Raw genomic sequence first — 24,653 nt, 5'->3', positions numbered from 1 at the left:
GGTTAAGGTATGTTAAGGCTAAACCTTTCCTTTATTTTGGCATGATCTCGTAACTAAATGCGTTTGATAACGACACATAATGAGAAGTTTGTACTGTTGAATTTATGTACATTATCTTAGTCACATAAGTTATTGGATCCTCCCTAATTGGGACTTTATATTCTATTCAGTATTGTCTTCTTTCAGTCAAGATGTATATACACACAGTATTATTACAGTATTTTCTCCACCACCGAGCTGTAATCAGTGGGCAGGCCCCTATTGGGCAACTTCTGATTAGATGGTAATGTATATACCGAACCTACTGCGGCTGAGCGCTTATGGGCGAGCCAGAATGGCCTAGATACCGAGTCTAGTATGGTCGAGGGCCTATGAGCGAGCCTACTATGGCCGAACAGTTACACGTACCGAGCCTTATAGGGCCGAACACCTATTTTACTTACTATATTAAGAGAGTTGAGTAAGTATCAGCAGGAAAGCTTATCTTCAAATCATCTTTGGCTCCCAGTTACTTTTAGTTATTATATTAGTAGTTCAATTTCAGCTTTCAGTTATTCTATTGCCTTACATACTCGTTACATTATTTCGTACCGATGTCCCTTTTGCCGGGGACGCTGCATTTCATGCATCCAGGTCCTAATAGACAGCCAGATAGACCTTTCTAGTGGACGAAGCCCAACATCAGCTTGATTGGTAAGCTTCACTCCCCCGGAGTTACCAGGTCTAGAATTTAGAGTCCATTTTATATATACGGGTTTGATAGGTAGATCGAGACCCTATCCCGATCATTATACAGTTCTGTTATCTCTAGAGGCTTGTAGACGCATCATGTATATTTTGTATACCATTATTGTAGCCTTGCCAGCCCTGTGTACATGTTCAGTTTGGTATTGTTGGTTTTAGACGTTCATGGCAGTCTTGTCGACCTGCACAGTTATGCATATGAGCTTTTGTGTATGTTTACCCCTCAGATGAGAGAAACGTTATTTTCAGATGATTTTGAATATGGCTCAATCGGCCTTGATTGTTATTGTTAGCTTGCAGGTAGGCCTCGTTGGCCTAAGTTGAGGGCTACCCCTCCAGAGTTCATAGTTACAGAGTCGGGCTGAGTATGGCATTGGGTGCCGGCCACACCTCGCAAGGTTTGGGGCGTGACATATTCACAGCTCGATTTTGCGCAGTTTGGTATCTTTACTTCAAACCAAACCATTTTGCGGTTGGGGGGGGGGGGGGGGGGGATATAATCGCGCCAAATAGGCCACTTTACAAACGGAAGATAAATTTACTCTATTTCGATTACTTTAGGGGTATATTTGGCCATTTACCCTACAAAAAAATAATCAAACATGCTAATCCATGAATCAGAAATTTTAATATACTGTTTGTCATATTAATTTGCATGGTATTTATATTATCCTGCCTCACAGGACTCTTCTAATCATATACATGCCATTCAACATAATGATTCCCGGAACAAAATCTTCTCTAAGAATATGATCAAAGAAAATATAAAAGGTAAAGAATATTTCTGATCACATAAAAATGATATGAAAGAGAACCAAAGATTGGAATTGGGAAATATCTACTGATGAATAAAATACAATAATACTGAATCTCAGTCACCCATCACTCTTTTTGACAGAACCTGGTACACAAGTTCCAGGGGTTGCTTTCTCTCAACAGTTGTGGAGCCATGCATTTTAACTTCCAGCATTGTGTATACCTATAAGATTCAAAGGAAAAAGTGTTTTAATATTAATTGCAGAAGAGATTTGCAAAAAATGGCTAAACATAATCGAGTGAATCCCACTTCTCCAGACATGATAGAACATAGTTGCTGTCTCTAACGAGATTAGCAAAACAAATGCATTCTTGTAATGACGATTTAGTTCAACTGTAGTCTAGCATTTGCGACATCTAACCGTCCAAAAAATGACTAAGATGAGATATGTGGAAAGTAGGAGGAGAGAATGAAGAAAATAGAGAGAAAACTTATTCGTGTACACAATAACTAAACAAAGAAAGCGTGAATAAATAAAGATGATGGTAACATATACTATGTTGGCACCGAAGACCTTGATGTCTAACAAGATCAAGTTGACTTCAAGGATATAAGGTGCTAAAATTAGGAGTGTCAAATCCGCGTAAATACTTCATCTCGGAAGATTAGGTCTCAAGATTTACCAGAATATGTAATTACCTCACCTGTCAAAAACAAGGGAAGGGTACAAAATGCCCAGATGTCTTTAAAAGTAACGCTCAGATCAATGGTTATTAAAGGGACCTGAAAACTATTCCCCAGCATATAATCATAATGCTTACAAACATCCCAAGGTAAATGACACCATTCAGAAGTTAAAACATTACGCGTGTCAAGCAACATAGAGGAGCAAAACTGCTCATTTTTCTCAATTTTCAGAGCAATTAGCACAATATTTCCCTAAATGGCATAAAACAATCAGCTTAATGGCTATATGAAACTACACGTACATTTGTTGATCAAGAAAACTATGACTATATCATATCTTCCAGGTGAATACGAGTATGCGTACATCAGACAGTGGAAAAGAGAAACCAAGAACAAACAACATCTCACAAAGTACATATCAGTCAGAAGTTAAAACAGCTAGATTAGAAAATGAGAATTCCATTTACCTTTATGTGTGGACCTTTATGTGTGGACCCATAGGGGTTCCAAAGAGAACGATTTGTCATTTCGTGTCTGAGCTGCAGCAGCTCCTCCAGGAGGTGCATGCACAGTTATTGGAAGTACCCACTCACACTTCTCTCTACCCTCTACCAAAAGAGGATGCTCATATCTGATATGCCATACATGAAACACTTTCAGAAACAAAGAGGGATAAATTTGAGAATTTAGTGAATTCAAGGAACAAATACCAAAGTACGACGGAAAATCTACAAACAAAATCAGGTAGACATTGCACGGATGAATCAGGACATGGCGAACGAAGAGGGGAGAAGAGCACGTCAAGATTACAACTATGGTGCATTTGATTAGACCATATAAATTCCTTTCATTACCATATAACTAAGAGCATGCTTCAACCTTCCGTGATTCACTAGAAATAATTATGTCAAGAGAGTTCCCACTTTGACATAGAGATTGTAAGTTTAATCATGTAGAATCTCAAGGTGTCTTTGATTATCCACTTTAATTTAGATACTGATAGCAAGAGAGTGAAGGGGAGCCTTGGCGTGACCGGTAAAGTTGTTGCCATGTTACCAGGAGGTCACGGGTTCGAGCCATGAAAACAACCTCTTGCACAAATACAGGGTAAGGCTGCATACAATAGATCCTTGTGTCTGGCCCTTCCCTGAACCCCGCGCATAGCAGGAGCTTAGTGCACCGGGCTGCCCTTTTTACTGACAACAAGAGAGTATTTCCTGTTAAAGGTTCTAACTTAACACCCATCCTAGCAATACTCAATATCCTAGGATAATTGTCAAAAGATGGAGACCATCATCATGATCAATTTTTCATTTGCTGGGCACTGGTTCATGAACCATTACCTCAAATGATATTAAGAAAAGAGGTACAAGATTGGACACTCAGTGCTACTTACGTTTGTAGGAAGAAGTGATAAAAATATTCTTCTCCATGTGAGTTTCCTAGAGAATTTGGCATCTGTTTATTCGGAAGGGTTAAGCCATGGACAATTGAGCCTTTAACCTCTTCACGATTTACCTTGATTAAAATGGAGATCAGTAGTACATAACTAATAGTCTGCAATTTGATTCAACAGCTCACATATTCTACATGGATTCTCAAGCATGAAAGAAATAAAAGGTGGAATCAGAATAATTTTGTGCACAAAATCACTGGCAAATTTCTCATATCCCTTATATTTGGTGGAAATAAGAGGCCATTTAAGTAGTTCAAGAGCAGATATACTTCTAGACCCTTTTGATTGTTCATGATCTTTTTTCAGCTTTTTAGCAAGTCTACAAGCCTCTTTTGTATGATTACTGTTCTGCTATGTGCTTTACTCTTTATCTGCACCCTCTCAAAACAGAACTCCAGTCTTTAATCAATGACTCATGCAATGTTATCAATCCAGCAAAACATTCCTGTTACGTGAAAAAATGGTCATACCTTGACAAGTCAACATTCTTGGGAGTGGTAAAGAATTCAAATCGAAGAGCCCATTGTACAGAGACATAATGAGTGGAAAAAGACATAGGACCATCCATCGGAATGGAAAAAATAAAGCTTGTCTGAATTAAATCAGCAACCACTTCGTGATGATCACTATGAACCTGCATAATTCAAAATGCTTTGGTTACTAATCACCAAATGAAGGGGGGCTCAAACGTTTATCTCTTTCCAGATAAAATCCGTCAAAACACTTCTGCTTTATCAAATGCAAAGAGTAGTAAAGAATCATCAACAGGTATAATACTATCACTTAAAGAATACCTTAGTAATAGAAGGAGCATGTCTCCGTGAAGGATGTACAAACCGTCGGCTTATAGTCTCGGTCATCTCCAGTGTTATTAAAAGCTAGAAGGCAACAAAAAGGACCAATAAACTCCAGAGCGCACAATAAACTGATAATAATCCATATGTCTAAGGCTTATTCCAAGCATGTATTTTGATATATAAGACTACCTCAAGGCATCTTCTAGAACCCTCTTCATGAAAAAAGGTCAGGGTTCCACCTATCTGTTGCAAAAAAATGAAAAACAGGTAATGGTTCCAGCCAGTCTGATGCAAATAGGCATTAGTGATAGCACTAACATGGAAGGACCAATACACTGAATAATACAATTACCATATCACTGAAGTAATAAGTCGACTCAGAATTTTTTGGAGAAAACCTTAGAAGCACTTGGTCATCCAGTCTGATGTTGTAAGACCTCCCTCGAATAAACCCTTCTGCTGCAGTAAATGTTGGTAAACGATTATCATCAAGGATTTATCACTTAAAGAGTATATGGAGGGAACAAATACTAGATATTTAGATCTGAGTGCAAGCTTGATTTACATGCTCCAGATTCACCCATGCCTGAGACAGAAGGTACTGTTGAATCATCATATTTGGAAAAGGATTTGGTATTTTTCAGCTGTTGACTTGGAGAGACGTAAGAAGAAGACTTGCTGGGGGACAAAACATCTGCTGGAAGAAAAAAATAAAATACTCAGTTCTTTTTTGCTTAAAATAAGATAAAACTGTCAGCTTGACTAAGAGGAATTGTAACATTTCCATTTTGTTAAAAAAAGGCATAGAAATAGAAAAGCCAATTTCCTCGAAGATACCTATTGGACCATGAAAACACATACTCCAACCATCCCATTGTATGTGACACTTTCCTTTTTAGTCTGTCCAAAAAAGAACGACACCTTCCTATTTGTAAACTATTTAAAATTAGCATCCAAACTTTACCCTTAATGACATTACTTGTTTGGACCCAGTTGATATAAAAGTTCATTCTTTTACTAGGGAGATTATTGGTAGTAAGGGCAATTTTGGTACTTCGCATATATTTAGCTTATGTGTCAAAAGTTTTATTAAACTCTATGGCCAGTCAAACTCCTTCACATAAAATGGGACAGAGGGAGAATAAATTTTCTAAGACTAGTGATATTCTCTGAAACCAATTCAGTGGTAAGCGACGCTTCATATGCATGTAGATATGTGTGTGTTCGTCTTACCCCCATTAGAATCATACAAGACATCAGCCACAGCTATCTGTGGAAGTGCCAGTTGTGAAGATATGCTCGACCGTCCTTCAAGATGTGGAAGATCTTTGCTTGAAGACCTTGCTAAGGAAGACTGCAAGGATAATGAACTTCCAAATGTTCGGTGTATATTATCTTTCATGGGATTATAGGAGGAAACTGATGAGACTTCATCCCTAGAACTTTCATATCCTTCTTCCACACCATCAAAAGTTTCATTTATTTTAGCCTGCAGAACACAAAATCTCGTCAACAACTCAACAAGTTCTATCCAGTTAACCTCTTTGTTCTCGTATCTCTTTGATTATCCTACAATAAACTACTAACTAAAAGTGCTGCATTGGCATAATCAAATCCCGCCAGGGAAAAAGAAACAGGAAACAAGAAGAAGCAGAACAAAATAAAGAGAGGGAATTGCCAAAAAGAAGGAATTCAAGACGCTTTGAGGATACAATCAGCCCTATTCAGAAGATTAAGATGAATTGTATTCTTCTTTTTTGTTTTTGGTGCAAAACAGAATATAGTGTTGATCTAGAATCAATCTAAAAGTCTTAGATTCCTTGTAAGAAGAGCAAGGATTGTAATTTTTGTGCTTTTTTTATTTTCATGTAAACATCTTTTTGGCTTCCAGCATAAGTTTTGTGCTGAAGATTTATTAATATACTGGTATATGTTACCTTCTCCAAAGAAAAAAAAGAAGAAGGAACTAAAGAGGGGTCTGCTTGTCAAGAATCTAACACTGTTTTCTCTTGGCAAGTACAATTTGGAAGAAGAAAGATTTTCCTCTCTCATCCATTCTTCGTGGTGTACATCCACGACATAGCGGATATTGAGATTCTGAAGTCTCCAGGAAATTAAAAGGCCACCATTTCCATTCTTTCATTTAATCTTCTAACATTTCATGCAATACCGGACCTTGCTCTATTCCTAAATGATAACGGCTAACCAAATCTAAGTAAATCTACTTCTAGAGTGTTAATGCTAGATCTGTTGACTGCTATAATGTTGGGACACATGCTGAACAAAGCAAGTTTTGTTTCAGTTATCCTCCTAATTTGAACTCTATTGGTAAAAAATGTTTTAATTGAATTAATCATTTCTAGGAGGGCCGATGGCGTCAAGGGGTTCTAGTCCTGGCAAATTGCCTGATATTTAGACAGTGCAACAAAATCCGATAAAACCTCGCAGTCAAATAACAAGACTGAAGAGCTCCAAATTTGTAATTTATTTTTTTCCTAGCCTGACAGTCCTCTTCTCTGTATTCTTAATCTATTTTAATAAAAATTCTTTTTTATTATTTAAAAAGACGAAGAAATGCAGAAGATTCAAAAAGTCCTCTTCTTCACTTGCATGCCTCGTAGCTTTAGGAGAGTAGAAGCAAAGTTCTCACTATATGTTTGTCTTCGCCATTATAGGTGACTTGGAGATAGGAGTTTCTAGAAACACACAAACCCCCCAAAAGAAAAGAAAAGAAAAAGAGAGCACTAAACACACTACATACCATCATAGAGAGAGACAAAGCGAATAAAAGTTACAATGAAAGTGAATATATGCCTAAGGATGGCTAGCAATAGCCTGGGGGAAGGACATTAGGCTATTCAAGTTTAGTTGTATGAGATGATTTAAATGGACTAACATGGTGAAGATTCATATAGCTGACCTCAACTTGTTCGGGACAGAGCCGTAGTTGTTGTTGTAGTAGTATTGGAACGGAGGAGAAGAATGAAAAAAGGATGAAAATACTCAGGTCAACGATTCCCTGGAAACATTTGGGTCTGTTCGTAGTTGTTCTTGTAGTAATATTCCCTGGAATATCATCTTTTACAAATTGAACCATCTTTTCTAATTTTATATCTTTTCAAATTCTAGTGAATCCTTATACAGTCAATATTTCTTTCTTTAATCACAAGAAGCCTACTGAATAACAAAGATAACTGGCAACAGAATGGTTTACCCAATCAGAATCTGCATCCATCTCTTTCCAGTAAACATCCAGAGGCAGAGTTGAAGCAGGAACAATCCCTGTTAAATCGAAAAGCATAATGTGATCATGCCACTGGTTAAAGTAAAAATAAGTATTCCCCAAAATACATAATTAGAGTGGAATTTTCAGAACTGAAAAACCAAGAAAGAAAAGAACGAAAAAACATTTACACAAACTTAAAAAAATGATTATTTCAGCATATCATGTTAGGTAATTCAAATTAAGTATAGTCATACATCATTTGACTTGTCATCACAGTAGGATTATTTAAGATTGGTCAGAGGAAAAGAAAGTCCCGCCAGATAAACAGATTTCAGAAAAGTCCTTATATAATACTAGTAAAACAGCGTTTTTCTTGAAGGGGCTCGTAGGTATTCTACGATTTCAATTATAATGTAGTAACCATGTATGCAACAGTACAAGGATATATTATGGCTCCTCAAAGGAACCAAATATTCCGACTTTGTTTCTTGTCTCTATCGTTTTAGCTACCCCCAGATATTCCCGTGTTATTGAAGATATCTTGCAACGAAACAATGACCTCATCAGGATGTTAGACTTAAAGCTTTCTACGCAAAATTCAACAGCTAAATCACGAACCAGAGAACAGATGATATAAGTTTCAAAGTTTAAAGCAAGAAAATATTACCACAAGTGCGGCCTTCTTCACTTTTCAGGCCATTACTCTTCTGAGTTACCCATATTTGCAGTGGTATTCTCGTTTCCTGCACGGGTTGAGATTCAGAAAATAGTAGAATCCAAAAGCAGAAAAAAAACTTATGCACAGTTATTGCACCTTTTTTGTTGAAATGGTAAGAATATATTACTATCAGCACTCAGGCTTTATTGCACATCTGTATTGATACTAAAACTTAAGCCTTAACATCTTCCGTGAGTGGAATATAGAGGAATATACATTTATCAAATCCTCTTTTTCTTCGAAAAGAAGAAGAATCAGAGAAAAATTTGGGAGTTGTAGCACTTTTCTCTATATCGTTTCGCTAACGGATACATTATAAGCAATAAAATTTTCGTATTAAATGATTAAATGTATTATTCCTATTTCAGGTGGACAGCGGTTTTCCTTTTCTTTTCCACAATTGAATATGATTTTTCTAGATATTGGTTTGCATACAGATGAAACAGAAGCTTAAGATAAGATCACCTTCTCTTAGTTCCGTTCTGATTTATTACCAGAGGTAGAAGAAACTGAAAACAAAGCACAATGCACATCAATGTAAACAGTAACACAGTTGCATTCTTAATTAATTCAAGATTGACAAGCTGCTGACCAAAAGGTCGTAGAGCTGTCAGAAACATGAAAAATGGTTAAACAGTAAAGCACATGACCACATAGTGCTCTGGAAAAGCTGGGATGACTATGAGAAAGACGCAGAAAAGTCAGACATGCAATTACAAGAGCATGCCACAAAAGAGCAGGGTAATGCTCCTGAAAGCTGACAAAATATGAAAATCAAATCAAACAAGGATGGTAAGTATAAATGAATGATGAACAGAACAGCAAAGAACTAACCAGCTCATCAAGATCTCGTATAGATTCTTCACGGAAGTGACCATTTTCCATCAGCAAGTATTGTCCAGATAAAATACTTCTAACATAGTAAAGGTAACGAATGGTTGCACCCCTGTATGATGGTGGTATGGTGCTTGGTAGAATTGTTCGTACCATAACTGCAAAATAAAAGCACATCCTTTCTTTATTCATGTCAAAACAAGGAGAATGCCTTAAAAGAAGTACTGTTCGGAGCATTTTTTAAGTTGAACACTTTGTTAGGGGTCCGCCCCACAAATGAACAAAATCTTCGGATCACTGAACATAAAATAGACACCGGTTGCGCATAAATACAAGATGCAATCACATCAATTATTACCTATATAACAGCTAAGTTATTCCCAGAAAATGAGGCCTGGGCTATTCTCTGCCAATCCACTTTGTTTTGCAATACAGGTTTAACCTGTACATCTAAGTAAAAATTGAAGAACCTAACCACCAGGGGGTCGGCATCAAGCCAATGTAATTTGGCATGTGAAAAGTGCACGAAAAAACATGTATCTCGTGAAACGCCATGTAAATCCCTAAGTTATTCAACAAAGATTTATACAAATGGCACGGACCTTCTAGGGATAATTTCGGTATTTCCCCAATTAATTCTTCCACTTTGTATACGTCTTGTCTTTGGTTAGTACGGCTTTCTTTTTATAATGATGGTCTGTTCCAGACCAATTTGCGTGCACTTCACCTAATTCACCAAATTACCTGTTACTTCTGGTTGAATGTGCGACCACCTCATCTAAACGCTTAAATTGTAAGAGAGAACACATACTTAATTAAGTCATCAACACACTCCCTCACTAGCATGCCTGAATATTTTTCATGGGTCAAACACGTGAAAATTCACTATGTCATCAACACACTCCCTCACAAGCGTGCATGATTATTTTTCATGGTCAAACACGTGAAAATTCTTTATGATAATGGGCGGTGAGACTTAAACCCACGACCTCTGATTGCTCTAATGCCATGTTGATTTGTTTGATCACCTCATCGAAAATTTAAATTGTCAAAGAAAGTACATATTTATTTACTTGATTATATCTTCAACACCTCCTACCGATTCACGTATCAGGTAACCGTGAGCCCATTTGGATTAGCTTTTAAGCACTTGGGCTTAAAAGCATTTTTGTAGTGTTGGGACTGAATTTAAAAAGCAGTTACGTGTTTGGTTAGAAGCGTTGAAGTTGAAAATAAGCAGTTGATGTGCTTGGTGAAAAAGTGCTGATAAGCACTAATTTTATTAAAATGACCAAAATTCCCTTAAAGCTGTCAACACCAAAAATGAATTGATTCCTGCAAAATTTTGATTCTAAAGATATTGTACTAATTTTAATTTCAGTACAAGTCAATTTAGGTTGCATTTTATTTCACGTTACAAAATTTATTAGATAAAATTAATTTTATTGATTAGATGTTTCTTTTCCCTTTGATCAGATAATTACTTTTATTAAATGACTCAAAAAAAGGTAATGGAATGGTGAGAAGCCAAAATCAATTAAAGTTGAATCAGAAGCTAGGATATGGTGTTCAAATATATTGAAGGATGATGTACATTACTAGAGATATTGCGGATAGTCATTCCAAGAAGTTGGAGAAAGCTTCACAAAATGGAGCACTCGATGTGATAGTAATTGCGGCAATGACAAGTATAATCATTATCTATCGTCGGAGAGATAAGTGGAGAAGAAGAAAGATAAGGGATAAACCTGTAATTTATTTGGTCAAACCCCAAGTACTTTTAAGCCAAAAAGCAATAACTTGGGATGGACCAACTTATAGTTTTTGGCTTGTTTTGAGTTATTTTAGTTTAAAAGCACTTGGCTTAACAGAAAAAAGTTTGTCAAACACCAAAACAAGCCCAAAAGCACTTTTAAGCTGGTTTGACCAGCTTTTAAGACAATCCAAACACCCTCTATGTCCAACAACGCATAGACGGATGAAAAAAAATCACCTAGCATTTTTTTTTACCTCTGCTATGATTTGAACCTTGGTCTCATGGTCTACTCCACCTGCATTAACGGATTGACCATTAAGCACATCCTTGGGTAGTTAGTATGACTTATTTACACATTTATTTGTTCAAAGTTAGTCTTTTCAAGGTCTATTTGACGCATTTCAAACCAGCTTTTAAGCCAATCCAAACACCCTTTATGTCCAACAAGGCTTAGACGGATGGAAAGAAATCACCTAGCATTTTTTTTATCTCTGCTATGATTTGAACCTTGGTCTCAGGTCGACTCCACCTTCATTACCGGATTAACCATTAACCACATCCTTGGCTAGTTAGTATGATTTATTTATACACTTATTTGTTCAAAGTTACAGTCTTTTCAAGGTCTATTTGACGCGTCTCATTGAAACTCAGACTTTAGCTTTCATAATTATCATACAGTTTCTGACCATTAAGTTCCTTGTATTGCTTATCAAAAAGAAAAGAAAAAAGAGTTCATATGGAAGTGTTTCCCTGTCCTCACGATGATAAAGTTCTTTTTTTCCTTCTTTGATAGAAGACTGAAGATTTAACCACTAAAAATTAGTACAACGACAAAACAATTGTTACACCTCAATCACAAACAAGTTGGGCTACATATATCCTGAATATCCATTCTGTTCTGTTTTGAACTGTTTAATTCCAATACTCAGTAATTTGTCTTCTAAGATAAATTAAGGGTTTTCTAACTGTAGAGGTGCTCTACATTTTCGATATACATATATCACAAAAGTACTTGCAAACTTAGAACCTATATGGATCTTTTGCTCCATTGTGATTGAATTCTTCACAAAATTCGCATGAACTCTAGAGATTGTAAATCCTGTAAGACATATAAAAACAAATATAGCAACACTAGTTGAGAACTTACATGTTCCAATTAAACATGGCATACCCAATAATAGAAAGGTGAAATCTCAAACAGACAGAGGTTTCTTCTTTTTAAGATCATAAAGGGCAGACTACTGAATATCTTATACTCCCTCTCTCCAATTTTAAGTGACACGCTTTCTCTTTTAATATATTCCAAAAAAAATGACACATTTCTTGTTTTTCGAAACTACATAACCTTAACATCCCCGATTTACCATTAATGACATGAGTAATTGGGACCTTTACCACCTTATTTAAACTGAAAAGACATGAGGAACTCTCCTGCAACTCATTTAAAGGATATTGGTACTTTGCATGTATTTGGTTAAGTCTTCTTTAATTTCTTAAATCGTGTCCAGTCAAATACCTTCACATAAATTGGGAAGGAGGGAGTATTAATTTCTTGGGAAGAGGTTAAAAGCCAAATGTTGCTACAACTCAACTTAGTGAATAGATTCTTTTACCAGATTTGAGACCCAGATTAGTTAAAGGTAAATCAAAACTGTGCCTTTGAAACCATTGAGTTCAAAATTGTAACTACTCCCTACGTCCCAATTTACGTGACATTATTTTATTGGTCAACGAGTTCAAGATGTCAATTGACTTGTATATCATCAAAGAAATAACAGAAAGATAAGGTGCTATGTTAGCTTTGATAGAACAACATTTCATCAAAGTTTAAGTTAAAATAGTCGAATGAGTTTAAACTCTTGAAACTTGTGAAGGTTTTATAAAGTAGTCTTGTTAATTAAATAGTATTAATGATGTGAAACGTTCCAAAATAAAATGAATATCGTGCAACTACAATTTTTTATAAGTCATATCAGGTAACTATACCAAAGGGAGTAAGTCAAAGAGACTTTGATGGTTCGGAGTTGAGTGTGTTCAAATTGAATTTTCACAAAAACAAATCTGGATTAATAAAGACAACTGGAGCGTCGCTGCGTCGCTTTATTTTTAAGACAAACTGAAAGTTATGGTAACGACCCTGCCGGTCGTTTTGAGAGTTATAGCTCCGATCCCCTATTTACTGCTTCCCCCGTATTTGTTTCTGTTTATGTGACTTGCCGGGAGGTTTTGTTTTTGGTTTCGGAGTGTTTTGGGACACTTAGTCACTAAAACGGAAGCTTAAACCTCAGGATTTTGACCGTAATCGGAACTGTGTGAAGACGACTCCGGAATGGAGTTAAGTCGGTTCTGTTCGCTCCGTTGGGTGATTTTGGACTTAAAGGCGTGTCCGGATTGTGTTTTGGAGGTTTGTAGCTGATTTAGGCTTGAAATGGCGAAAGTTAAATTTTTGGAGACTTTGACCGGTAGTGGACTTTTTGATATCGGGGTCGGATTCTGATTTCGGAAGTTGGAGTAGGCCCGTAATATTGAATATGACTTGTGTGCAAAATTTGAGATCAATTGGACGTGATTTGATAGATTTCGGCATCGGTTGTGGAAATTTGAAGTTTCAAGTTCATTAAGTTTGGATTGGAGGGTGATTCGTGTTTTTAGCGTTGTTTGATGTGATTTGAGGACTCGACTAAGTTCGTATGGTGTTTTAGGACTTGTTGGTATGTTTGGTTGAGGTCCCGGGGTCCTCGGGTGTGTTTCGGATGCTCAACGGATCATTTTTGGACTTGGGAAAATTGCAGAAAATCTGGTATTGTTGTTGCAAGCTTTTCTTCATCGCGTTCGCGAGAGAGGTCTCGCGTTCGCGTAAGGCATCTGGTAGGCCAGCTGAAGTTGTTTTTCGCGTTCGCGAAGATAGGGACGCGCTCGCGAAGGTTTGATCGTCAGTGCATCGCGAACGCGTGAAGGACAACGCGCTCGCGTAGAGGAAGTGGAGCAGCTGGGGACCCCAAAGAATTGTTCTACGCGTTCGCGTAGTGTGGACCGCGTTCGCGAAGTAGTAGGCAGTGGAACCTACGCGTTCGCGAATGGTCAGCCGCGTTCGCGAAAGGGAAAGTTTGGTCAGTGGATTTTTGTTCAATGCGAACGCGAGGGTTTGACCGCGTTCGCGAAGAAGGAATTATCTGGGCAGAATATAAAATTTCAAAAACGAGGGTTTGGCCATTTTTATCAAAACTTGAGTTTGGGAGCTCGAATTTGGACGAGATTTTGAGGGATTTTCAGAGACATCGATTGGGTAATGATTCTACATTTGATTTTGGTTATATCCCACTAATCTATCATTAATTTCATCGCTTAATTTCGTATTTGGGTTGAAAATTTGGGGAAAATGGGAAGAAGTTCTGCAACTAAGATTTTGGGTTTTAATTAGGATTTTGACATCGGATTTGGATAATTTTGGTACGAGTGAACTCGTGAGTGAATGGGTGTTCATGTTTTGTGACTTTTACCCTATTCCAAGACGTGGGCCCGGGTCGACTTTTGGGGGCGATTTTCTAATTTCTTGCTTAAGCCTTGATTTCATTAGTTAGATTAGTTTCTTATAGTTATATTTACCGTATGTAATTGCTTTTGGCTAGATTTGGGCCATTTGGAGTCGGATATTCGTGAAGGCATTGTTATCGAGTGATTGAGCTTGGTTCGAGGTAGGTGGCTTGCCTAACCTTGTGTGGAACTCCCCTTAGGATTGGTACTGTTTTGATATGTGAGCGTCATGTACGTGAGGTGACGAGTACGTACACGAGCTATTTGTTGTAATATCCGATTTTTACTGAGTAATAACCTGTTTTCTTCTTATTTGAGTTATACCAGCATGTGTAATTATCATGTTTAGCTTAGAATAGCATGTCTACGTGTCTTAAATGCTTATCTAAACTCTGTGCAGCATGCTTAGTGGATTTTCCTGCTTTTCTCTTGACTTGTACTTGGTCTAAACTGTAGGATCTCTGTTGTAACTGTTATTTCCATTGTTTGAGCTGCGTATTTACTTTGGGACTACGGAACGGTACAACGGGAGATCCCCTGCATATTTATTTTGGGACATGGGGTGGTATCTCGGGAGATCCCTTGCATATTTACTTTGGGACTATGAGACGATATCCCGGGAGATCCCCTTGCATATTTACTTTAGGACTACGGAACGGTATTCCGGGAGATCCCCCTGCACATTTACGTTTTGGACTACAAGACGGTATCTCGAGAGATCCCCTGTTGCTATTTTTGTGTACTACACTGTTATCCTTCTGTGATTTCCTTCTGGTTAAATTTAAATCTTTATTTTACTGCGATATTTTGTTCCATCTTATTTTATATATATATATATATATATATATATATATATATATATATATATATACCAGTAGGGCCCTGACCTGGCCTCGTCACTACTCGACCGAGGTTAGGCTTGGCACTTACTGGGTACTGTTGTGGTGTACTCATGCTACTCTTATGCACATGTTTTCGTGTGCAGATCCAGGTACCTCCTACCACCCTCGCTTTTAGTTGCACAGCTGATGCTGTTCCGGAGACTTCAAGGTACATCCGCCCGCGTCCGCAGACCTCGGAGTCCCCCTCTATTCCCTTATGTTGATTTTTCCTTTACTTCTTTAAACACCGGTGTATAGAACAGTTAGAAATTCTTAAAAAGCTTGTGACTTACGGTGTTCTGGGTCTTGGGAGACTTGTGCATATTCGAGAGTGGTTATTGTATATGCCGAACGGCACTTATATCAGTTGTAAATTATCTGTTGCAATTAATTGTTACTTTTATGTTTTCATTTCATTATTCCGCAAATGTTAGGCTTACCTAGTCGTAGAGACTAGGTGTCATCACGACATCTCACGGAGGGAGGATTTGGGTTGTGACAAGTTGGTATCAGAGCTCTAGGTTCATAGGTGTCGTGAGTCACAAACAGGTTTAGTAGAGTCTCGCGGATTGGTATGGAGATGTTTGTACTTATCTTCGGGAGGCTATGGAACTGTTAGGAAAATTTTACTTCTTTGATTTCCTTGTCGTGCGAAATTGTTAACTTCGAAATTCTAAACTTTTGTCTTCTATTCTCTCACAGATGGTGAGGACACGTACAGCCGGATCAGATGACCAGGCACCTGCGCCCCCTGCTAGATCCGCCAAAGGCAGGGGTAGAGGCCGAGGACGTCCACGTGGTGCAGCTAGAGCACCCGCACGAGCCGCTACAGAGGAGCCACCAGTAGCTCCAGCCGGAGCCCAGGCGTCTGATACGCATACTGCTACTACTACTCCAGCTCTCCAGGAGACCCTTGCCAAATTCATGAGCATGTACACCACTTTAGCTTAGGCAGGGTTGATTCCCCTTGCTGCAGCTACATCTCAGGCCAAGGGAGGAGCACAGACTCCCGCCGCCCGCACCCCAGAACAGCGGGTTCAAGTCGATCAGATTCCAGAAGTTATACCAGTGCCACCTGTAGCCCCAGTTCAGCCCGAGGGTAGGGCAGTTGTTTCTTAGGAGGAGCAGCGTAGGCTCGAGAGGTACAAGAAGTACCACCCTCTTACTTTCAGTGGATTGGCGACAGAGGATGCTCAAGGTTTTCTTGAGGAGTGCCACCGTATCCTCCGTACTATGGGCATAGGGGAGTCGAGTGGGGTTTATTTCACTGCGTTTCAGCTCAGAGGAGCAACCTATCAGTGGTGGCGTGCTTATGAGTTGGACAGTCCGACTGAGGTAGCTTCACTTACATGGACTCAGTTCTCGAATATGTTTTTGAGGGAATATGTTCCCTAGAGCCTCAGAGATGCATGGCGCGCCGGTTTGAGCAGTTGCGCCAGGGTGCTATGATTGTGTCAGAGTATACAGTTCGTTTCAGTGATTTGGCTAGACATGCAACGGCCTTGGTTTCTACGGTTCGAGAGAGGGTCTGTCGGTTTATTGAGGGGCTCCATCCTAGCATCAGGACTAGCATGGCCCGGGAGTTAGAGATGGATATCTCGTATCAGCGGGTTGTGAGTATTACTAGGAGAGTGGAGGGCATGCTTGCTCGAGAGAGAGGAGAGGGAGGCCAAGAGGTCTCGAGAGACTGGTTCTTATTCTGGTGCTCATGCCCCAGCTGCAGTTCGACATGGTAGGGGCTATGTGAGTCGCCCTGTTCATTCAGCTCTTCCAGCCGCCAGTGGTATTCCGGCTACTTCTAGGCCCAGGAGCCTTACTATGCACCGCCAGTATCTAGTGCGCCTCCTGCACGGGGTGCTTTTAGCGGTCAGTCCAGCAGACCTAGCCACAGCAGCTACGACCTCCCAAAGCTTGTTTTGAGTGTGGCGACACTCGCCATATAGTGAGGGATTGTCCCAGACTTAGGAGGGGTGCACCTCCACAGACTTCTCAGGCATCGCGTGCTCCACCGGGTCCTCAGGCTATGGTTACAACACTAGTCACTACTCCACCTGCTCAGCCAGCTCGAGGTGGAGGTCGGGGGAGGTAGAGGCCGCCTAGAAGGGAGGCCAGGCCACATACTATGCCCTTCCTGTTCGTACAGAGGCAGTTGCTTCAGACTCTTGTCATTACAGGTATTGTTCTGGTCTGTCATAGAGATGCGTCGGTTTTATTTGATCCAGGCTCTGCTTATTCCTATGTGTCATCTTATTTTGCCTCGTATTTGGGCGTATCCCGTGATTCTATGAGTTCTCATGTTCATGTGTCTACACCCGTGGGAGATTCTATTGTTGTTCATAGTGTCTATCGGTCGTGTTTGATTGTTATTAGTGGTTTAGAGACCAGAGCCGATTTATTATTGCTCAGTATGGTAAATTTGATATTATCTTGGGCATGGACTGATTGTCGCCCCATTATGCTATTCTTGATTGTCACGCCAAGACCGTGACGCTGGCTATGCCAAGCTTACCGCAGTTAGAGTGGAGGGGTACCTTAGATTACACTCCTAGCAAAGTTATTTCATTTCTTAAAGCTCAACGAATGGTTGAGAAGGGATGTGACGCATATCTAGCTTATGTGAGAGATGTCAGTATTGATACCCCTACAGTTGAGTCAGTCCCAGTAGTGAGGGATTTCCCTTTCTAGCTGATCTTCCGGGCATGCCGCCCGACAGAGATATCGACTTTGGCATTGATTTGTTGCCAGGCACTCAGCCCATCTCTATTCCTCCATATCGTATGGCTCTTCCTGAGTTGAAGGAACAATTACAAGAATTGCTTGATAAGGGCTTCATTTGGCCCAGTGGACCTTGGGGTGCTCCGGTCTTGTTTGTGAAGAAAAAGGATGGTTCCAGGCTTATGTGCTTTGATTATCGCCAGTTGAACAAAGTTACGATGAAGAACAGGTATCCGTTGACTCGTATTGATGACCTATTTGATCAGTTACAGGGTGCCAGAGTGTTTTCCAAGATTGACTTGTGTTCAGGCTATCATCGGTTGAAGATTCGGGAGCCAGATATCCCGAAGACTACTTTCAGGACTCATATGGTCATTACGAGTTCCTTATGATGTCATTTGGGATGACCAACGCCCCAGCAGCACTTATGCATTTGATGCACAGTGTATTTTGGCCCTATCTCGACTCTTTCGTCATTGTGTTTATTGACGACATTCTAGTGTACTCCCGGTGTTGGGAGGATCATGAGCAGCACCTGGTAATACCCAATTTTTGCAATAAACTATAAAGCTGGATGGTAATACGATATTTTAATTGGGTAACCAAAACCCAGTAAAGAAGGAACCTAAGCGTCAATGGGAAAAGGTAAAACTTATATACAAATAATGTTCATCATGCAACATACAGTAACTCCGGACAGTAACATTTTATACTCATTATCATCATGCAATTCAGCTATGTGAGTTATTCAAATGATTAATGGTATTTGCCTTGTCGTTGTCATGTTCTTTTCAAGAATTTCTAGTTTTGCTAAAATAAGCCCTGTCCTAGGCTTTTTGCTTGATTTCCCTTCAACTTCATAGGGTTTCAACATGATTCGAAGTATAGTCCTTATTACATCATCATCTTGTAACTTTGCATCTTCTTGATGCCTTCTTAATAAAACATATTACTTCATCAAAAAAAACACCCCTGCTTCATCATTCAGACCAAACTAAAAAGCTTAATGAATTCATCATCATCTTCAACCAAACGCTTGAGATTTTATTGAATATTTTTTTAGTTTCCCTGTTTTGCAAGCAAACACTGACTATGAAAACAAAAAGTATATCATTCTTTTTTGTATTGATGTCACGCAACAAAGCATCATAAATTTTATTTCTATTGTATTACCTAGTATAGCACTGTGGTTAAACCCACTGCTCGCATGTTTATACAAAATTCTTTGCATATGTTTCCATTAAAAGAAACAACAGATAGCTAAACGAATATCAATATACTCCCTCTATTCCGGTTTATGTGATACTATTTTTTTTATTAGCCCGTTCTGGAATAATGACACATTTCTATACCTGAAAACGATGAACTTTGAACTTCCCATTTTACCCTTAAAGGGAAGTTTTTATTGCCACACAAATCCTACGACATGTTTAAGATCACACATGCTAAAAGTCTTCCTTTCTTTCTTAAACTTCATGTCGAGTCAAACTATGTCATATAAATTGAAACAGCAGCAGTATATGATTAGAATGAGTAAGAAACAGGAGGATAACGTCAAGCTAAAGGTTAAACTTACATTGTCTGGAGCTACCAGCTGAGACAATCTGATTTGAAATTAATGCAGGAGTCACATTATCCATAAAAACATACTCACCTGGCAGAGTATAAAACATAACAATGAAAAGTATCACATAAAGCATAGCAAGATATAAGAACATTTTTCTTACTAATAACAACAGAGCAAAAACAGAAAAGGTCCCTGGAGCTATTTATTAGTGCATCTGGTTAGAGAGGAATAGAAGTTTTTTTGGATTTTGTCAGTTCATTAGTCATAGCCTAGTTTTAGTTATCAGAACTGACAAATCTTCACTGTTTGTTTCTTTCGTTCATCCATGTAATGCTTTGCATCTGCTTGATGCCCTTAATGATTTTATTACTTCATCAAAAGAAAAAGAGCAAAAACAGACTTTTCTTTTCTATAAGATCTATGATTTCATCCTACTAGCTATAAGAAATTTTGTGATAATCAGGAATAAAGCATTTCTCTAATGTAGCATATTGCTTTTAGTCCTTTATAAATTTGGATTGTGCCTTATCAGCTGATGAAGAACTTTACATAATGGCACCCACAATGCCCACATTTATCTTTGAAAAATCAAAGCACCATGTATGAACTGGTACACCGACCAGATTTTGTGGTCCAACATGGTCTACACAGCCAGACACTTCAGACTACCTTTCCAGCTTCAAAAACGTCCCTCCATCAACTGTTGTCCATTGTTTAGAACTTGAGTTGCTTTTTCTTCGCTAAAAAACCAGATGGAAATCCTGTGCCTTCTAAAGGGGGCACCTTCAATCTGTGTTTAACCCCCATATCTCTGCAGCCCAGTTTCTGATTGCTTTCGTTGAGCCAACACACTTTACAAAGCTCCCTACCAAACAAGTGTTCAGAAATTTTCTTCCTCCTCTGGATGTGCTCGTTTGAAAGCCTAAAACTTGGTTCCTTGACAGCATCCAATTTCTGGAAGTTACCATCTAGCTCCAGTACTGACCAAGGTAGAGCATCTTTGAAGCCAATCTGTCTTTACCTAGATTCTAGTTTTTTTTTTTAGGTAACATGTTTCTGTATATTTATTAAGACATCAGCATAAAGATTGTGCTGGAAACCAAAATAGGATGTTACATCAGAGCGCCAAAATAGTAAAAAACCTACATGCTTGTTCTTCTTACAAGGAACCTAGTACATCCAAACTACCCTCAGGATCATCTATGTATTCAGATTTACACCAAAAACAAAGAAGAAGAAGAATACAATCCAACATATCCATCTTGATTCTAGTTTTTCTTAAACAACTTTAGCTTTACTTAGTTCTTGCATCAGATTTGCAACGTCAGTGTCCCTTCCAGAACACGGAATCTTCTACAGTTTCAAGCTTTTCTTTAAACTTTTTAAGCTTTGCAGGTAATCAAAATCTTGCACCACTTGGACTGAGAAATAGTACCACCATTTCTTCACCAATAACCCCCCTATTGTAGCCACATATTCACTTCTTAAATCAAACTAGGAAAGTTCTCCTCCCAATTACTAGAGATATTATCCTATTAATGCAAGACGCGGCTCTTTTATTTTCTCCGCGTTAATTTAACCATACCATTGGTAAACCAATAACATCACAATTGGACTTAAATTCTGAGAATTCACGGTTACATGACCATCGCTTCTGCAAATCTAACAGCATAAAAAATCCCATGCGATCTCAAAAATTTGACATCTTCTGAAGTGCATTAGATAATCGTTGTGCATTCCCTATGAACTCCAGACAAGACCCACCCAAAAAACTTCCCCAAGCATTTGAGCAGGTAGGACAAGGCAGGACAACTCCATAATGAAAGGATCTCCTCATTTAGGGACATCCCCTTTTGTCCCATAAAATTGAAAAACCCTTAGCTGCCAGTCTTGAGTTCAAAGACAATCGTGACACATGTTCAATTGCCTACCCATCTTGATTTCTTGTAACTGGTAAGCAATACACATACGGCCTCCAATTTTTTATCACTGCCTTCACACCATTTTATGGGGATCATTTAGACCCTGCGTATTCTGCGACATTATTTTGAATTGCGAGATGATGGTGAGTATTTAATGCCTGATGTATCCCCTCTGCCTTTTCCTTCCAACCTTTCCTTCTGTTTTCCAATCAACTTCACAGCATTTAGGTATCTGAACTCGAAGTCCATTTCCACTTTGGTGCCAAAATTCTTGCTCTTCTAGATGGTGTTTGCACATTGTTTGTTTTATTCCACTTCTGTTCCTTCTTACTTCCAGTTAAATTTTCCAGTCTTCTCCTAAAATCCTTCAAATGAGATTCCAAAAATATTTTCTAAAGCTTTGATCTTTTTATTTTTTTGGCCCAAATAATCTTATTCTATTCCGGCGAGTATGAGTTGTTGTTATTTCTAACAACAGCAAGATGTACATCAGACATTGCAATTGGTTCCACAGATACATCTGAAGTATTCGATAGCACCTTCCACCTGTGATCCCTTCCCGTCTGCTAATTATAAACTGGAACATCTGACAAGGAAGGTTCCCAAGAATTATGTTCTACACTCCCTCTCTTCTCTTGACCCTGTGAAAACAAATCTTCATTTCCTTCATAGCTCCAGTGACACTCATCCTCAAGTGAAAAGCTGGCCAAGCTTCTCTCCCTAAATCTCACTATTCCATGACCAACTAATCTAGCTTTCATTATGACCTTGAGTCTATCTTTCTCTTGATCATGCATGAGGCTTATGTTACTCTGTATTATTGAATCAACCCAGATTGCGGGAATGTTTCTTAAATCAACAGAAATACTATGCAAATTTTGATTTGGTTGACACAACACTAGAGAGATGGAAATTTTATCTCCCTAACTAACCATTTTATTAATATCCATTCCAATAACTATATACTCCCTCATCACAATAATGTGGTACACCTTCCTTTTTAGTATGTCCCAAAAAGAATGTCACGTTTCTATATTTAGAAATAATTATAACTTTGAAATTCCTATGTTACCCTTAATGAGATGATTGTTAGCCACACAAATGTCAATGGCTTATGTTAGGACACAAGTTTCAAACGTCTTCCTTTCTTTCTTAAACTCCGTACCCAGTCAAACGGTGCCACATAAGTTGACACGGAGGGAGTGGTGTTATATATCAAGCAAGTATCAACAGTTCATATTCAAATTAACTAATATGATTTGCACCAAACTGAATTTTTGATATTAATTACTCATTACATCCCATTTTATGTGATATTATTTGACTGAGCACGAAGTTTAAGAAAGAAAGACTTTTGAAACTTGTGGTCTAAAACAAGTTGTAGATATTTGTATGGCTATAAATCATCTCATCAAAGGTAAAATGAGAAATTTAATGTTAAATTGCTTATAAATATAGTAACATATCATTCTTTTTGGACAAACTAAAATAGAAAGTGCATCACATAGATTGTGACAAAGTAAGCAGCTAATTTCTTAACTACAACTTATATACTTCCTCCGTCCCAATATATGTGGCACTGTTTGACCGTACATGGAGTTTAAGAAAGAATGAATCACTTCTGAAATTATTGGTCTAAAACAAGTCACATGTATTTGTGTAGCTATAAATCATCTTAACTAAAACGTGAAATTTAAAGTTAACTTATGTTTTAAGTATAAAAAGGTATCACTCTCTTTAGACAAAGAGGAAACTGCATCACACATATTGGGACAGTAATATTTTCAACTCTTCTCCTAAAAACTACAGTACTAAGTTTGGCCAAACAAAGACAACAAAAATGGAATTTGAGTAAATAAATACAGAAAGCACACCAAACCTCTGCGTTGCTTAGAATCAGGAGAAGGTTTAGGAGTTGAAAACCATTGAGTATCCAATTTCTCGATCCCTTTAATCTCAAAACTAAGTTTTTCAATAAGCAAAGAGCAAGTAGTAGTCGGGTTCTTGATTTCAACAGTAATGGTTACCGGATCACCCGGTCTATACACTTCTCTATCCGGTTCCAGCTTAAGCTGGGGTTGTGGTAGATCTATCGTCGCATTGGATTTTCTGCCAGTGACGCCGCCGCCGCCGCCACTGCCGATGCCGGCGGTGATGTTAAAGAATGAGAAACCACGGGAAGGTGGTTTATTAGAGGCTGACATTTGGGAGATCAATAGTGGAATTTGTTGAAAAGATCAAAAGGGTTGAAAGATAAGAAAGGGGAAAAGGATTTTATTTCTTGAATTAGGATATGAAAATGGAGAATCTATGGAAGCTCAGTGATGGAGTGTGAGAATGTGAGATCTTTGACACCCTGTTTCATTTTTTTCTCATGCCAAATTGTTTGTACGAAAATTTGCATCCTTTTTTTTTTTTTTTTTTTTTTTTTTTTTTTTTGCATTTGGGTATGATCTCTCGGCAAGTTGGTCATATGAACAAACTTAAGTGCCAATTGAACTTCAACTTTTAATTATTATTTGAAAAATTTTATTTAATTAGTATTAATATATGATAGTAGGCTATATAGATGCTATTTACACTCTAAATGAACCGTATTTTATTGTTGTTTTAAATGCAAAATGATAACAAAATACTCTAATTGGTGTTCTTTTGCTTTGCAAGAACGAATCCAAGTTAGGAAGAGACTATGGAGTGTTTTGGAGTCAATAATATGGATATAAGGCTAATCAAGAAGAACCCAAACAAAAATAAGCAAGAAAAAGGCAAAGGAGGACTAAACAAGAGGCCACCGCGACCACGGCTGGAACGCGGTGGGCCAAACGAGCGAGGCAGAATAGACGCAGTTCACCGCGGGTGCGCCGCGTTCTGCCGCGGTCGACTGGGTAATCGCCCAGAAATTTGGGGACTAAAGTGTAAATCGGGAAAAACTTATCCTAACCCTTTTATAAACTCAACAAGCTCGCCCAAGCAAAGGTTAAGCTTGTTTTTAGACTGAATTGGAGGCAAGAACAAGTGTGAGAAGAACAATCAACCATTAGAGTTTTTCAATCTTCTCT

At 38.4% G+C, this 24,653-nt stretch overlaps 1 protein-coding gene across 2 annotated transcripts; it reads right to left on the bottom strand.

Annotated features, from left to right (window-relative positions):
* On the bottom strand, positions 1,351-24,059 carry LOC109223292. Of its 2 annotated transcripts, none has more exons than XM_019387547.1 (13): positions 23,474-24,059; positions 19,682-19,759; positions 9,220-9,377; positions 8,335-8,410; positions 7,656-7,723; positions 5,675-5,930; positions 5,007-5,138; positions 4,794-4,900; positions 4,631-4,684; positions 4,439-4,522; positions 4,115-4,278; positions 2,656-2,819; positions 1,351-1,723 (listed from the first exon to the last, which is right to left on the bottom strand). In XM_019387547.1, the coding sequence occupies exons 1-12, from the start codon at positions 23,796-23,798 to the stop codon at positions 2,672-2,674; spliced, it is 1,650 nt and encodes a 549-aa protein (XP_019243092.1). In that variant the 5' UTR covers positions 23,799-24,059; the 3' UTR covers positions 1,351-1,723; positions 2,656-2,671. The 2 variants fall into 2 exon arrangements, with proteins under 2 accessions (XP_019243092.1, XP_019243093.1); XM_019387548.1 differs by having other exon boundaries at positions 5,007-5,135.

The sequence above is a fragment of the Nicotiana attenuata genome, chromosome 3, assembly GCF_001879085.1.
Source record: "Nicotiana attenuata strain UT chromosome 3, NIATTr2, whole genome shotgun sequence".
NCBI lineage: Eukaryota > Viridiplantae > Streptophyta > Magnoliopsida > Solanales > Solanaceae > Nicotiana > Nicotiana attenuata.
Note: the sequence above shows the minus strand (reverse complement) of the source record. Positions and strands in the feature narration are given on the sequence as shown.